The sequence below is a fragment of the Temnothorax nylanderi genome, unplaced genomic scaffold (assembly GCF_030848795.1).
Source record: "Temnothorax nylanderi isolate EJ_2023f unplaced genomic scaffold, tnyl_v1.0 TNYL_tig0095_pilon, whole genome shotgun sequence".
NCBI lineage: Eukaryota > Metazoa > Arthropoda > Insecta > Hymenoptera > Formicidae > Temnothorax > Temnothorax nylanderi.
The window spans coordinates 213,733-230,119 of NW_027249157.1; the positions used below are offsets into that span (position 1 = coordinate 213,733).

The window sequence follows — 16,387 nt, forward strand, 5'->3', positions numbered from 1 at the left end:
AATTTCAAAAATAATTTCAACAATATTGTCTTTCCAATGATGATTGTCTCAATAATATTGTCTTTAATATTTCGTGATTGATATAATATAACAGTTTTTGGAGGATAAATCAATTATGGAAAATTTGTCGTTTCTACACCGAAGTAAAATTTGTTTTAATATCTAATTTCTTTTCTTTTTCTTATATTGTAAACAGAACGATATCAGGTTGTCTCTGCTATCAATCACGTCAAAAATTGAAAGTTACCTTTTATATATACTTTTTTAAATAATAGATACTAAATGAATAATGTACGATACGAAAAAATTAATCTATTTAAATAAAAACCATCTGAGAACTCTTGAAAAATACAGCAATTTTGAACCTAACTAAATATGCAATATAATAAGTTCCATAATTTATTAATAGGGTAGACCGGGGCACGTTGTCACACGGGGCACGTTGTCACATCGGCTTTAATTAAAAAACTAATAACCAGAGGGCAGGACCTGTCATTCCCAAAACGTGTTAAGCCCGTATCACACTAGCGGCTCGCGGCCGCGACTGCGATTGCGATTTCGTCCCTTGACCAATGAGAAAGAAGCTGCTGGCAATTCGGGCATTTCTCATTGGTCAAGAGACGAAATCGCAATCGCAGTCGCGGCCGCGAGCCGCTAGTGTGATACGGGCTTTAGTGTATGCCCATCTTTGGTGTGTTTACAGTGTTGAGATTGCTCCAGCCGTGTTGACGTAAAATCAACTTGAAAGTTTTTTGCGACCGTAAGTAAAATTTTATTGTCTAATATTCAACGTACTGGACATGAAGCTTATGTCCAGCTTTTTCAGAATAGACCTTTATATTATCTTAAAGTATATACTTTTACCTACCGCGTGCAATACCTAACCTTATGAATATCTCAAACGTGTCGGCCATGAGGCTGTTTGGAGTAAAAAAATGCCCTCGGGGCACGTTGTCACGAATTTTAATGTCATAGGTGCAATTGGGATATGGTGCGCTCCTACAAACGGAAAACTGCGAGAGCCGCAGTAGTCGATCTAGAAGCAATTCGTCTTGCTGTTAACGATCAATAAGTTGCGCATTCGAGTGGAATTCTTGTATTTAGATTAAGACGAAAACTTCGTGCTTTTTGCACTTTTTTGAAGTAAAATAAATGTTTCTGTGAAGGATTTTACTTTTTTACATTGCAGCGCACTATAATATATTGATATTTACGTTGAATACAGTTTGGATAACATTTTGCATGCAATTACATTTGATGTGACAACGTGCCCCGGTCACGGGGCACGTTGTCACAAGCAACCTGTTGTTATTTATTGTTATGTAACAACTGTAGAGTAATAATCACACAAAATTCGATACTGTCCAATTGAAGCTGAGGGTTCACTCGAAATTTTGGCATATCACAGTACTCTCAAATATTGAATGTAAAAAATACAAAAAATATTGAAAAAAATGTGTGACAACGTGCCCCGGTCTACCCTAACCAAGATAACTATAGATATAACCAAACACTATCAATAGCTGATTATTCATCAAATTGATTAACCGAGTGTAATCCCGAATGCAATGGAAAAATACACCGAGTTATGTGTAATCGATCGATACTATACATCAATACAAGAAAAAAAAATGCCTTGTACACACGTTGCGTCAATAGTGTGCGTATTATTGTAAAAAAAAAATACTAGTCGCGCATAATTTAATTTGAAATGCTCGAGATTACATATTCTTTAGCGAGGATTAAAATACAGCAATTCAACTATGTAATGCTTTGAATCGTTGTATCATGTAAAAATTATAATCATGTAAAAGAATCGATTTGAGATAGTTGCATAAGAGAGAAAAAGAGGCAAAATATCAATTATCTTAAAGAAACACGGCTTATATAAAAAAAAACCGTGGAATTTTCTTGAGAGAAAAGATAATTCACATTAATTAATAATGACACCATTGAAGAATATGCGCAAAAAATTGTGATATAAGAATTATATCGACATTGCGCAATATCCGCCTAGTTGAAGTGTCTAACGTCATTACTTGACGGTGCGCTATGATAAGATCTCTTGAATTATGTTTCGTGGTCTTGTAACAATTCGCATAAATATTCTTTTCCACGAGTGTCTCGCGGTGAAACGCGACTCGTTTTAATGCGAGGAAATCTTAAAAAGTCCCTCGTCGAACAAAATGTTTCCTTCTTGACGATCTAAACGTGGGTTTATACTGACAGGGCCACAGCACGACATACATTATTCAGCGACGTAAAACGTTTCTTAATTCTAACGATTCGTTCAAGGTTCGAATTCTCGGATGAAAATGAGAAAATCTCCTGTGTTTGACTTCATCCGAATCGCGTTGCGAATCAGTTGTTTCGCAATTAGCGTAAACCGCAAACGAGAAGGTAATTGCTGTGCGATGTAAACCTCGATATTAAGTTTTTAGAAAACATTGTTCTAAGCACGCGTATTAAAATCCTTCTCTCATATTAAAATCCTTCTCTTCATTTTCGCGACGACATAGTAATTGTTTTTCCGTGCAAAAGTACGGACGAAAGACCGCAGCGTACGACAAAGTACATAAGAATCTAAGAATAGTGTAATGAGTCTTGTCAATGAAATATAGCGGTAATTATACGTGACCGCAAACTTCTAATAAGCAAGTTGTTGGTGATATGTCGCAAATTTACTCCGCTTCGCGCTGTAATATTCTCGAAACACAAAAAGGAGCAGCGTAGCAACTAGTTCAACGTAAAAGTTACAGTCGAGACCGGTCTCGCCCCGGTTGTTCACGCTTGCGCCATTAATTGCAATTAATTATATAAGCCACGGCACACTCGCATCGGAATAGTATCAGCGCGATGATTATAAGTCGTTTATTACAAGCTCGTTACAAGTGCAATTAACGCGCGGGAGGTAAACACGAACTCCATCGACACCTACTCCGTCATCAATCATGATTTGATATTCGCAACTCGTATTTTAATCATTATATCGAAGTCGAAAATTAAAGTCGGTCGATAGTGACAACGTTATGTGGATTATTTTTAATTTGTACTACGCAAATTATCATTTGTTTAATTTGCGATGGGTATATCCTTAAATATAAATAAATTTTTATTTTTATTCAATCCGCTTATTAATTTTCTCCTTTAACTTCTAATGAGTTCATAATCAAATATAAATTCTTATTTTATTGTTAATGAAATTACGATACATATACGTATACACGTATCTTTTGTATATCTCTAAATAATTTTTAACATATATTTTTCTAAATAATTTTTTATTTAGACTTAACATAATTTTTATTTTTCGGAAACTTACTAACATAATATAAAACAAACAATTATAATCAAAGAAAATACATCAAAGAAATGTTATCGCATTTAATTCAAAAGTCAAAAGATTATTTTGTATACAACATTGATTATAATTTTATCAATTTGTTTTTAAAATATTTGGATTAATTAAATAGTTAATTATTTCTACATTACTCTATTTTGTCTTTTATGTTATTATAAAAGTTATTATAATATTACATCTGTTATTATAATATTACATCTCTGAAATGAATTTATTTATAATATATTTATAAAAAATTATTTTCTTTTTTAAATTAAGAAATAGATATAATTCCACTTTTTATTCTATTTAAGTAGTAAAATGAGTATAATCTATACATATATAATCAAATGTTCCGACTGACTCATCAACGCCCAGCCCAAACCCTTAAACCTAGAAACATAAAATTCAGGGAGTATATTCCTTCCATGACGTAAGCACCCACTAAGAAGGAATTTTTAGAAATTCGACTCCTAACGGGGTAAAAAGGGGTAAAATGTGTGTTACCGTAGCGAAGCACGGGTATCAAGCTAGTAGTAATATATTTTGTTTCAGCATATCGATTGACAACGTACTGCAGTTGACAATCGATATAATGATTCAGTTAATTGGTACATGCAACAAGATAGGCCGTCTATGATAACAAAAAAAGAATGCCGCGGAATGTAGGATGGTAGATAGATAAAGCATTTATTATTCTAGACGATATATGTATAGCAGATAATACTGTGACGTAGTCGGCTGATCAGAGACAAAGATATAATAGAAATATATCTTGACAATTAAATAGAAGTATACTTAATAATTACATTACAATTTTTTAAATTGGTGAAAGGTGCAGCAGTGTTAAGTGCGTTCGTACCTTGAATAAACTAATAAAAACCCGATAAGAAAGTCTTTTATGGGTAATCAGTTGTGAAAAAGTCATATAATAATCATATAATAATCTGAAATTTTATTGCACATTTATATTATAGTAAATATTTAAATTCTTTTTTATTTCAAGTTAATCGGAAAAATCTCAATTCTATTGAATTAATTCGCTCCTTTTTAATTTGTCCAATTGATTTATATGCAACATATCAGCAAAACTCGACACATTGATACGTTATTCATGACGAAGACATAATCGATCTGACGCAAACGTTAGTATAGTTTCATTATTTCCGTAATTGATAATTCATTCAGCGAAAAATCTATTTATATCTATTTGCGTTCTAATAATCGTAGATGCAGAGTATGAATAAATATGATTTTAATTAAAGATATTTAGATATGTATAAAGCAACTAGCAGCAGAGTAACGATTCTTTAATTGCAAATTGCTAAAGCTGTTACATAATGTAACGGTCTCTTCTGTAAATCTATACGTAATTGGTATAATAATGTAATGCACTAATTAAATTAATCTATCATTATTAATTAAATGTATCAGAAACGCGCAATCGAGATTCACGCACGTGCAATTAGAGAAACGGACCGTGGCTACTCGTGCTTGATTTTCGATTACTTATATAAGTTATAAAATTGATTAGGTATAACGAAAATGCAAGATAAGATAACAATTTTATAGTATGATTCTATTGAGACGTGTATCATTTAAAACACCGAAAATATCCGTGTAATATCTGATATACACATATTTGTCTTGCTTAAAATAAAAAGTCAACTCTGCATTTGACGTACTTCATTAGCACGTGACAGATAATTGAATGCAATTACGTAATAAGGAACCAAGCGCCATTTTCGTGATTTTTAGTTCCGTATTGCAAAGTGATACTTCACGTGGACGGGAGATTTTATAAAAACGTATATATTATAATAAATTGGAATTGTATTTGAGGATGATTATAATTCGGTCATTATTATTTGAGATAACGTTGGCGCAGAAGTTTATTTCTAATGTTTCGCGAAATTTGCTCTAATCAAAAGGTACGCTTTTGGAGTTGGTTCCGCATTACAGAACTATGTCCAAGAAACATCTCGCAGATATAAAACAAATTCTGCAACGTAAACTGATATATAAACATTTCTTGATGATAAATGTAATTTAAAGGCATTCATTAAATCGCGTAATTCAAAATAATTTTATTGTCAACCAGAAAACACAATTTTCCTTATTTTTATTTATTCCTTATAATCTAAAAAATGACAAAATTGAAAAAAAATTTATTGTCTTGCGCAGACACTTTAATATTTTGATATTATAAAAATTGACCTTTACAATTTTTATAATATTACTCTAGACACATATTGTATGTGTGTATGTGTCATCAATAGAATGGAATTCTGAGAAACAGACTTCAGCGAAACAAATTTTTAAACCTCAAAGAGTAAAGCGCATAAAAACGTAAAGAAATAAGTGCAAGATAAATCCGAAAATGGACTAGATTCTAACGGAAATACACGCTGACACGAGAACTGGAAATATATTTTTTACTAGATTGACTGCAATTAAATAACATTTTTATTCATAGACAGATATGTGAGTGCGCATATATTAACATTCTTATTCTCAAGGTTACGGAGACAAAAAGAAACATCGAGTTATGCTGAGTGGCAAGGAACTATATAATGTTTATGAAATATTTAAAGTCTACAAGATATTGAATATCTCATTTCTTTAACAGAAAACAATGAATAATGAAACTGAACTTAATTAACTACTGCAATTATGTTGCTAAATAATGATAAAAATTCTGTAAGAATTCTACAAGAACGCGTAAGAAGTCGCTTCATGACGCCGCATTTAGTTTTCAAAATTCATTTTTTTTTATTTAATTGACCACCAACATTTTATGTTTCTTGCGGTGACTTATATGTCATAATTGTCATAAAGTGTCATCGCTGTCTGTATCTTTACCGGAAGCTTCTAGTGCTTCCCTTTAAAGTATTGTTCACGAATTATCTTGATTACCTGAATAATTAGTAGACACGAGGAAGCCGTCAGCGTAATCACGTTGCGTATTCTTATGTGGACTTATCTAATAATAAATAGGTAAGTTTGACGAATAATTGGTACGTATCCTATAATAATAACCCGACGTGTGACACACAATTTGTAATCTACGTATAGATAGAGTCTTTCAGAAACCACAGAAAAGCCGTTAGCTTGATTATCGAATGTGAGAGTATATCGCAACAATTTTGAGTCCTTCACATGGCATATTTGCAATGACTGATTCATCATCGAAGAAGCCGTCGCACACACTCGATGATATGTTACACAAAGCCTTTCGAAGTTTGCAGTACTCTGTCATACCTCGCCAAGTAACTGCGAGTTTTACGCATTAGTGTTACACTGAAATACATTCGATACGATGACTTGCGGAACTAAAATGAAAGTTAAATGTTGAATATTTTCATTTACTTAAAACATAAAATAGTTCATATTTGCGCAAGTATTACTTATTAAATTAGCGTCTTAGTTGCTTGAGATGTTAGTTCTCTTTTTCTTCTTTGCAATGGAGAGTAATATATCTTTGACACTTGATTGATGTTTGATTTTTCATTTTTTTTTTACATTGCAATCGTCTAGTTTCAATAAAAATCAAGTGAATAAACGGTGTATCTATTTTCCGCGAAGATAATTAATAAATGCTACATTTTTATCGTTGTTCACCGATAATTCTTTTGTGCTTGTTATCCAGATTACTTAACTGATTAACTAATCGTAAATCGAGCATGTCGGATCGCTCGATTAATTAATTTCAAAAGCATTGCTTCGTCCGACGCGTATGTTTAACATCTGCTCGATATTAAAATTCAGAAGACTCGCCTGGGAAGGCGCAACACCAACTCGACTTAACGGTTGTCACTTTTTTCAACCACTTTCCAATTCTGATATAGCTGTCCCACTTATTTTCAATCGAAAAGAATCTCTGTAAAACGCGACTATTCCCGATGTTATATAACGCCACGCTTCATTTTTTCTTTACAAGGATAGATTCGCGAAGGAATAGAAGTAGGGGAAGCGTTAATAAGCCGATTCGGACCTTGGTTAAAAATATAAACGAGAGTATAAAGGAGAAGCAGAAATAAAAGTCTATCGTATGAAATCTAATCTGGCAATCAATTAAAATCAATCAAGAATTATCTTTCCTGAACCTAATATCGATCATCTTAAATCTTTCAATAACGAATCCATCATTAAAATATCGTCATATGTAGGTAGTATGTATATGATAATATCAATCGCAACTGATAACGATCGTTCGAAAGGCGCATGCGATCGAGTACTCTCGGGACCTTGCTGGTCGTTGCGACACGGAGAGAAAAGAAATCCGGAATTGTCTTAGCGCGAAGACAAAGAAAAAAGAAGAAGTAATCGCGGGTTTTAGGAGGTTACGGAATATCGGCGTGACAGCTCAGTCGACCGCGGAAAATATCGGAAATGGAAACAAAAAGTTTCCGCGAAACTTCACATTGTTGCAATTACGTGAATCTCGCCACTCAAGCTCGTATCTCTCTCTCTCTCTCTCTTTCTGTTATTATTATTCATATTTCAATTACAGTTTCTCTAATCGTCACGGCTATTGTCCGTCGCCCGTCACTTCTCTATTCTTCTCACCGGAAAATGTATAAAGCCACGAAGCTGCGCTAATCGCGAATATACACTTGCAAAAACATATGTTGTTCCTGATTGCAGTATAGGGTCGTTAAATAAGATACAATTAACCAGAAATTTGTTGGATTAAATAAAAAAATATTTTTAAATAACAAATTAGTAAAATCTTTGAATCTTAACCAACGATTAAATATATAATTTAGCAATTAACTCAAAATACTAAAAAGCTAAAGGCCGAAAATTCAAGAAGACAATGCTCATAAGTTCTGATTATTTTTTAATCAATTCTTAAAAAAAATTTGGATTAGAATGTCATTATTTGATAATCAACAATAAATTTTAAACAATTATGTGTTATATACATATAAAGAGTTCTAAAAAGTTAATTATTATTTACATGAATGAAGGAAATTTAATAAAATTTCGTTGCAAATCCGCTTAAAAACAGTTTCTATAATAAAATATGAACGCAAGATTTTGACTTGTATGTATCTATTGTTATCTCCGTTAAAGTATACTCATTTATTATGTCGTTTGCATTCGCGATACAATTTAGTCAAGTTTGCGACCAAGCGAGCGCATCGAAAAAACCACGGAACAAAATTAAAGTTGCATAAGGAAGCGTTTTACATTTTCACTGGAAGCCACAAACGAAACGAGAGATTGCGTAGCGAAGGCGAGTTAATTAGAATCCTCGGGTAATTATCTGACAGCACAGTTTATTTCGTTCATTACGTAAAACTGCATGCCGGTGAATGCTTCAAATTCGTCGTTTCAGGCAATCCCATCAAGCGCGAGGAATGCCAACGAAATCACGTGATCTCATTGCTTCCGAGTCGGATCAGATACGCGCGAATAGGTACATCATCAAACGAAGTGCCGCTGGGTGATTCGCATCGATCGACTTAAGCCCGTGTCACACTACGTATCGCGGACACGGATCGGATTGAGATTGCGGATCGCGGATCGTAATCTAGCCAATCGTAGACGAGCGGCTCATCTGTGATTGGCTGAATCCGATCCGCGATCCGTAATCCCAATCCGAATCCGCGTCCGCGATACGTAGTGTGACACGGGCTTTACGTAAAAGTACCGATGTAATGAGCGCGAACTCGATTTTACCATGCGCCACTGTTTGTTTTGCAAACGCGAAATACAAGGTCTCACACGGTATCATTAGCAATTGCGAATAATGCTCACCATTCCGTAAAATCCATCACATTAAAAAAAAAAACATGTGCTTATTACGCTCTTCTTAATTTTCATTGCAAGTATGAAAGGCTGTTCCAAACTCATCGATTTTTATCTTAATAGATCACAGTCATCCCAGGTAGCAAGACTCGTCATTTTGACGTCAATTGACGTCAAAAGTCTGTCATTTTGACGTCTTTTGACGTCATTTGACGTCAAAATGACGAGTGCTTGCTACCTGGGATTGTTATTCGTCTTTACTTCAATTTGAATAACTTTCTCCTTTGATTATTGAATAACCAACGATTAAATAATTTGGCAATTAAGTCAAAATACTAAAAAGCTAAAGACCGAAAATTCAAGAAGACAATGCTCATAAGTTCTGATAATTTTTAAATCAATTCTTAAAAAAAAATTTGGATTAGAGTGTCATTATTTGATAATCAACATTAAATAATTGACAATTACTTTAAGAGAAAATTTGGAAAAAATAAAAAAATTAAGAAAAAATATCTTATAAATCTAAGCAGATAAGCTTTATTAAATTACACCTAAAATCAATTTAGAATATATTTTTAGTTCTGGGAGCATTCCTGACCTTGTCAGTCATGACATCGTTTCTCCATATTAGTTGCGAGTTAAATAAAAATTGTAAGCAATTTAATACTTGATACATATTACGTCAGTTGCAGTGGATGGATAATCAGTATCGAATCGTACGAATATATACCACGGTGGTTACATGAAACTGACAAAGTCACATATGCGGAATTCGCGACTATGGTCACACTGTGAAACTCGCGAGATTGTCTACCTATCGACAGAGTTAACGAACTCACTAATTAACTATTCCAACATCGTTGCTGACATTGACCTTGCTCGAAAGTGAGAGTAAGAGTTTCCAGACTACGTAGTAGATTATGATAATTAACGGAAAGATTCGATCCGTCGAGAGTGACGATAAAGTCAAAGGAATACGATCGCCTGAAGTAGCAGCCATAAATCTCTCGCCACGTTATTTCGTATTATTATTAGGCTATCTAAAGTAGTTGTCTATATTTTATTTACGTGTACATGTATACAAATATATATGTATCTATATACATACAAATATATATGTAAACATATATTTATTAATTATTTATTAGACGATTAGTCGGCGCGCAGTTATTATGGTTGGAAAATATCTATTAAAATTAAAAATAATTTAACGCAAACATCTTGTTGTGGCTCTGTGCCCTTTCGTTATATATGTTTGATTTCTAATCATTTGAGCTTATCACGATTATTAATATATTTATTAAATAAAGTAAAAAAATATATATTATATATCACACATATGTACACGGAAGAAAAATAAAGTTGCTTCAATTAAACGTCGACGTCACGGGCTGCCACAAACATAAATAGTTAATTCAATTGGATATTATTGAACCAAGTATTTAAATTATTAAAACAATTATCTGATATTTTTTATTCATTAATATTGATGTTGCATCAATAGATTTTTATCTCAACTTACACTGATGCTGTTGATACATCATTTTTTTCCGTGTACATATTTAATTGTTAAATATAATTTCGATATAATTTCTGCAAGTTTTTTTTTTTCAGAACAATTTTTTCCGAGTTTGGTCAATATTCCCCCATTTTTCCTGGCCTTTTTACACGTTAGTCAAGAAAAAGTCGCGTCCTTGTGTGGATGTCGAATGAAAATATATGCGCTACATTACACGGAACATACTAATTTTGCGATAGCGTATCTACAAAGGACATCCATAAGACCATAGGTTAAAATCGTTAAAAAGATCTCATACAACACTTTTGTCATTCCTACAGTTCTGTTCCTATCACATAAACCTACTTTTACGCGATACATCGAAAGTCAAGTCACATCTCCGTACTACGCAATAGCTTCCAAAACGCCGGAAGCTATTTACATTGGATAAATAACGTGTAGAAATCGTTTACACTATTGACTATAGGATCAATCGATAGCCTCATTTAAATCGTAATTTCAACAAATTTAAATTTCGGCGCACTTAATTCAGACGCGCAAAAAGATCCCGGTACTCTTTTGACGATAGAAACACAACAAACAAAACACAAGGTACATTCCGTGCGTTCGAAGATCGAACTCATCGAAATAACATATTTACATTTGCCTATATTTGATACTTGGTATTATATATTTAGGAAGCCATGGAAAATGCACCTCAGCTGCGAGGCTAATTCGTAAAAAAAACGCTTGCTTATCTACCTTTAGGAGAAGCGGGAGCGTCCACGTCGAAGATCTCGGGTTTCTTGATCTCCGATTTCTTTCGATCCGGGGTCATCGCGTTCTCGACCATGTTGCCGGCCGCGCTGAGGAATCGATCGACGAAGAGGTCTCCTGCCAAGGAAGGTCTCCCCAAGGAAGAGGTGCTCCGTCCCGAAAATCGGCGTCGGTCCTGTTCCGCGTGTGGCGCGCGGTGCGACGGTCACTCTGGCACTGTTACAAACACGGCCGAACTCGCGACACTTAGAGGCGAACACCTCGCGCATATCGGCCAATTAGACGCCGTGGGAGCCCCACCGGCGCGGCGCGGCGCGGCGCGGCACGGCGCGGCGCGGCACGGCGCGGCGCGGCACGGCGCGGCTCCCAACTCTTCTCTCCCACGCGCGGCTTTTCCTGAATCGCACCTGCCTGTCTATCAGCGAACCACGAACTGAAAAGGCAAAACAAAACGATCAGGTATCTCTGAGAACAATAGTCCTCCGTGAAAAAGTAAAATCGTCCCGAATAAACTGTGTCAACGATACGAGGGAATCTGTCCCGAAGGGGGCAGATGCCAAACCAATGCGCGATAGGTACGACGCGTCGTATTTTAGACAGATGCACGGTGTGCAGAGAGCAAATATGTACAGAGCGTCTCGAGATTGTCGTTATTTCCTTTATTCGTGAATCTTTGAGCGATGCGTGAGGTACCAGGCTGCCTCTCTCGCAAAAAATGCATCTGGTATCTAATAAAAACGTGACACCTTTCAATTATAAATCAAAATTCTTCAACCATTTTCCTAGATTGTACTTTCTTTAAACGACCTAAGTTAATTTTCTCTCAGCAAAATTTGCCAGAGAGATCATAAATTATAAATCTCTATAACACAAAGTATTCTCGAGAATAAATTCTCAAGTTAAGATAATCTATTAAAGTATGATCTACTTGAGATTAAATGCTAAAGTTACGAGACATCGATATTTTTAGAACATAAGTGTTTAGAACATAACTTGGAATAAAAAATTCAAAAAATTAATTATTACAAATGATAATATATATCTTAGTCTTCAATTAATTTCAATTAGTTATTTTTCTTTTGTCAAAATATGACACGAGATACGATCGCGTTCGAGATTATAAACATGCAGAAGGAGATTTTCTCCCATTAAACGTATGTCAAAAGCAAGTACTAGATAAAAGATAATAAAGATAAATAAAGGTAAAGATTTGCAATATGTTTCTAGTTTTCAAAAGATAAATCATTCCTTTGAATAATATTTAAAAAAACAGATAGTAATTTATTATCACTATTTATTATTATTATTAATTTATTATTCATATTTTATTAACTCACTTAAACTCGAAAATATCTAGAACATGTAGTAGAAGATTGATAACCATTTAATGACAAGTCAGTTATAGATTTTATTAATGCAAGTCGTTCGAGTCTCTTAAGGATGTGTCCGTTCAGTCAAAATAGAGGGATGAAGTTGAAATTTACAGAGATTGTGCACTTATATATCCCAAAAACCTGTGTTAAATTTGCGATCAATTGTCTGACCCGTTTCTGAGATATCTGCTTTAAAAGTTACAGAAATTGTATATATATAGATATACTTCCCATGTAAATAACATAATATGTATCTCTGCTCCTGTACAGTAAAAATGAATGAAATTTTTATGGTACACTTCTATGACGTCGAGAATTGCAATTACGGTTTTTTAAGTTTTTCTGTTAATATTTTTTTTTCAATTTTTTAATGATTTATTTAAACAATATCAAGTACAAAAATGGGAAAAATTGTGATTTTTATGCTTTTTCTGTTTCAATGATAACATGTTGTTTATGAATAATTTCTGAGACTAGCTTTACACTGTTTAATCAAGAAAACAAAATTATACTACATATAGCTATATGTAAAACATCCTTAAGATACGGGCTGTATTTTGTAGTGCATCTATAAAGATTATTAATTATTATGGATACTACACACCGTGTTCTTCAGCACGAGGAAAATAAGCGTGTCACACGTGCGCCAGCAATTTCGAATTACCGTCCCATTATCTGTTCCACTCATTGAACGCTTTAATTGAACGCTTTCACGTACGCGATGATGTCAAGGAAAGGAAAGAGTGGCTCCAACGTTCAGAGATAGAGTCGATATTTTCAGCACGACTATCAGTGATAACGAAACAGCAGATATGATATTCGACTATAATCGGCTCAAAATCGACCGAAGACTATATAATACATGTCACTTAAATCAAATGCTCAAACACCTTTCACAAGAAATTGTGAAAGGTGTTTGAGCCTAACTGTGCCTAATTGAAATCATAAACAATAATTTTCAAAAATATAAGTGTAATCAAACCAAGTATTTGATTAATAATTGAATTAATTTCGATACAAAATATCTATCGTTTGTTTCTCTTGAGATAAGATTAATATGGCTATTAACAACAATTCTTCTTGCAGAGACGTTATATACTGTCTAAAACCTCATGCTTTTATAATGACACTCAAAAATTGATTTTTCCAAAAATATTAGGATTAATAAAATATTACGATTAATGCTCCAGCATAAACGTAACATCAGTTAAATTGATCGAGTACTAAGGTAAATAATATAATACATAGAGTGTTTCTTAAGTACTGTTCAATATTTTCGGAGTTAATTTTTGAGATCATTTTATGAAGGAAAATTTATGCGAACATATGATCTTAATAAAACCTCTTTTCAGAAATACAGGCTGTTAAAAATTCTATAAAATTATCATTTTTTTCTTAATAGCTCTTAAAAAAAGGTTTTAAAAAATTAAAATTTTTTATGTCTAACCTTTTTCCAAACTATTGAATTTGGTTATTGGTATATACAAGTATATCTTTAAGTTGAATTAAGTTAACCATTTTATGTTAGTTGTACCTCAATTCTTTCAAAAACAATTAGACAAAATTCAGTTGCCAACTAAAACGCTAACTATACGTAAAAATAAAAGTAATACCTACTCTACCTATTTACTACCTTTTTATTCTGCCTATTTATATGAGCTTGAAAAAGAAACCTCTTTCCATTTAGAAGCTATTAGGAAAAAGACGATAATTTTATAGAATTTTTAACATCCTGCATCTCTGAAACAAAGCTTTTGAGATGATTTTTTATTAACTTTTCTTCATAAAATATCTCTCAAAAATCAACTCGTAGAATATTGAAAAGTAACTTAAGAAACACTCTATATATGTATAACATAAAAATATAGATTATAGTAAAATTGTTTCTAAACTTTTTTTTTCTACATCCAAGACCATTTACTGGAAATATTCAATTCTATCAGTTTCTCACAATGTATCATCATTATAAAATTTATTTCATATTCTTATTTCATAATTCATATTGCATAATGCAAAAGATATTGAATTTTAACCAGTCGATTGCAACACGTGAATATCTACATGAGAATACTACTCTTCAAATACTCGCAATATCGCTTTCAGAAATTGTCTGCGAGCAACAGCAGTAATAACAAAACCGATATGCTAATCGAAACTAATATCTTTTTATTATCAATCGTGCCGCATTATAATTATCAGCATTCTTACTATCGAACATTCTTTTATCATTAAAACGCAACTACAAGAATAATTCGCGCTGCAAAATAAGCTAACTTTGAACAGTTATAACAAACAACTATTTACATTTAAATATTATTACATTTACATTTACATTTAAATATTATTACATTAAGTATTACATTTAAGTATTATAATTAAGTTATATATATTAAGTAGCTGAACATTTAAGTCTGAAAAAAGAATAATATTAGTTATTTCTGAGGCGGCCATGATCGATGCCAACGATGCGTATCGCCGAATCTACTCGTAATGCCAAGGTCGACCGGTACCGTCAAAAGGATTCACCTCGCAACTATTTGTCTCTCGAGAAAAAAAAGCTATCGCAATATTCCATTCTTTGTTGACTATGGACCTTTTTTGCGTTTCTCTAAATAAATTATCCACGCTGTACAGAACTACAGGATGATTATTATTAATTAATGACTGCTGTTGAAATTGCAGTACTAGACACGGTCGAGACCGTCGACCTCGCGACGATACCGGATGTGATTAATCTCGCGCGATTCGATGTAGTCCAAAAATCGATCATTGCTAATCGTGGCCAGATAAATTTATTGACGTATGGAAATAAGAAGCTGAAGCTTAACATAACTTTTTGTAATTCCTGCCGCGACACTATTAAATAAATCAACAACGGACGTATTTCAGGAACGCAATCGATTCTAAACGAGGCATCAAGATAGTTACGTCAATATTTATCGCAAATAATTAATAATCGGAACTTATCGAACAAGAGTATCAAACAAATCAAGACGATTGATACGGCTTCCGCTGAACAGGATTAATCCAACGTGTTCTATCATATTATCTCATTCGATATAAAAATTAATTTTGTCTAATGTCGCTATGAGTCCATCGGAAAAGATATGAAGAAAGAGAATATCGCAAAGAATAATTCATTGAAGTTACGTTATCCATTGCTCTGTTCAGAAGTGCACGGTGAAACGTGCAGGAAAACATTATGGAAAATCACCGGTTCTACGTGCTGCCGGTTCCGCGGAAAGATAACACGCATGCCGACGAGTTCGCTAAGTCGCCGGGCAGAAATTCCGAGGCGGACACGTCTGCCGTCTCTCAACGAGAACTACTTCTCCGCACCGGAATCGTAACTCATTCCCCGGCACGAGGACTCGTTCACGAGGTAATGGCTCTCGTGACACTCTCGGAGCCTCTTATTCGCGGCGCGTCATCGTCATCGTCATCATCGGTGGGCCTCCTCGAGTGACCCACAGACCCCATCACTGGCGGCCTCATTCGCGGGTCGACAAACTGGCACGACCGAGCAGCCGAGACCAAGCCGGTAGCGAGTTATGCCAATTTGTCCCTTCCACTTCCGCCAATCCCAGTTCTTAACATTGTCACCAATTCAAATGACGCGGACGATAAAGAGATTGAATACAT

At 34.0% G+C, this 16,387-nt stretch overlaps 1 protein-coding gene across 1 annotated transcript in view; it reads right to left on the reverse strand.

Moving 5' to 3' along the window:
• The window catches only part of Picot (putative inorganic phosphate cotransporter protein picot), a 44,414-nt gene extending 32,792 nt beyond the window's left edge, over nucleotides 1-11,622 (reverse strand). The window contains exon 1 of the mRNA XM_071711155.1: nucleotides 11,358-11,622. Within this exon, the coding sequence (XP_071567256.1) occupies nucleotides 11,358-11,448 (91 nt within the window). The 5' untranslated portion in view covers nucleotides 11,449-11,622. The remainder of the gene's footprint in view (nucleotides 1-11,357) is intronic.
• Nucleotides 11,623-16,387: the final 4,765 nt, after the last annotated feature.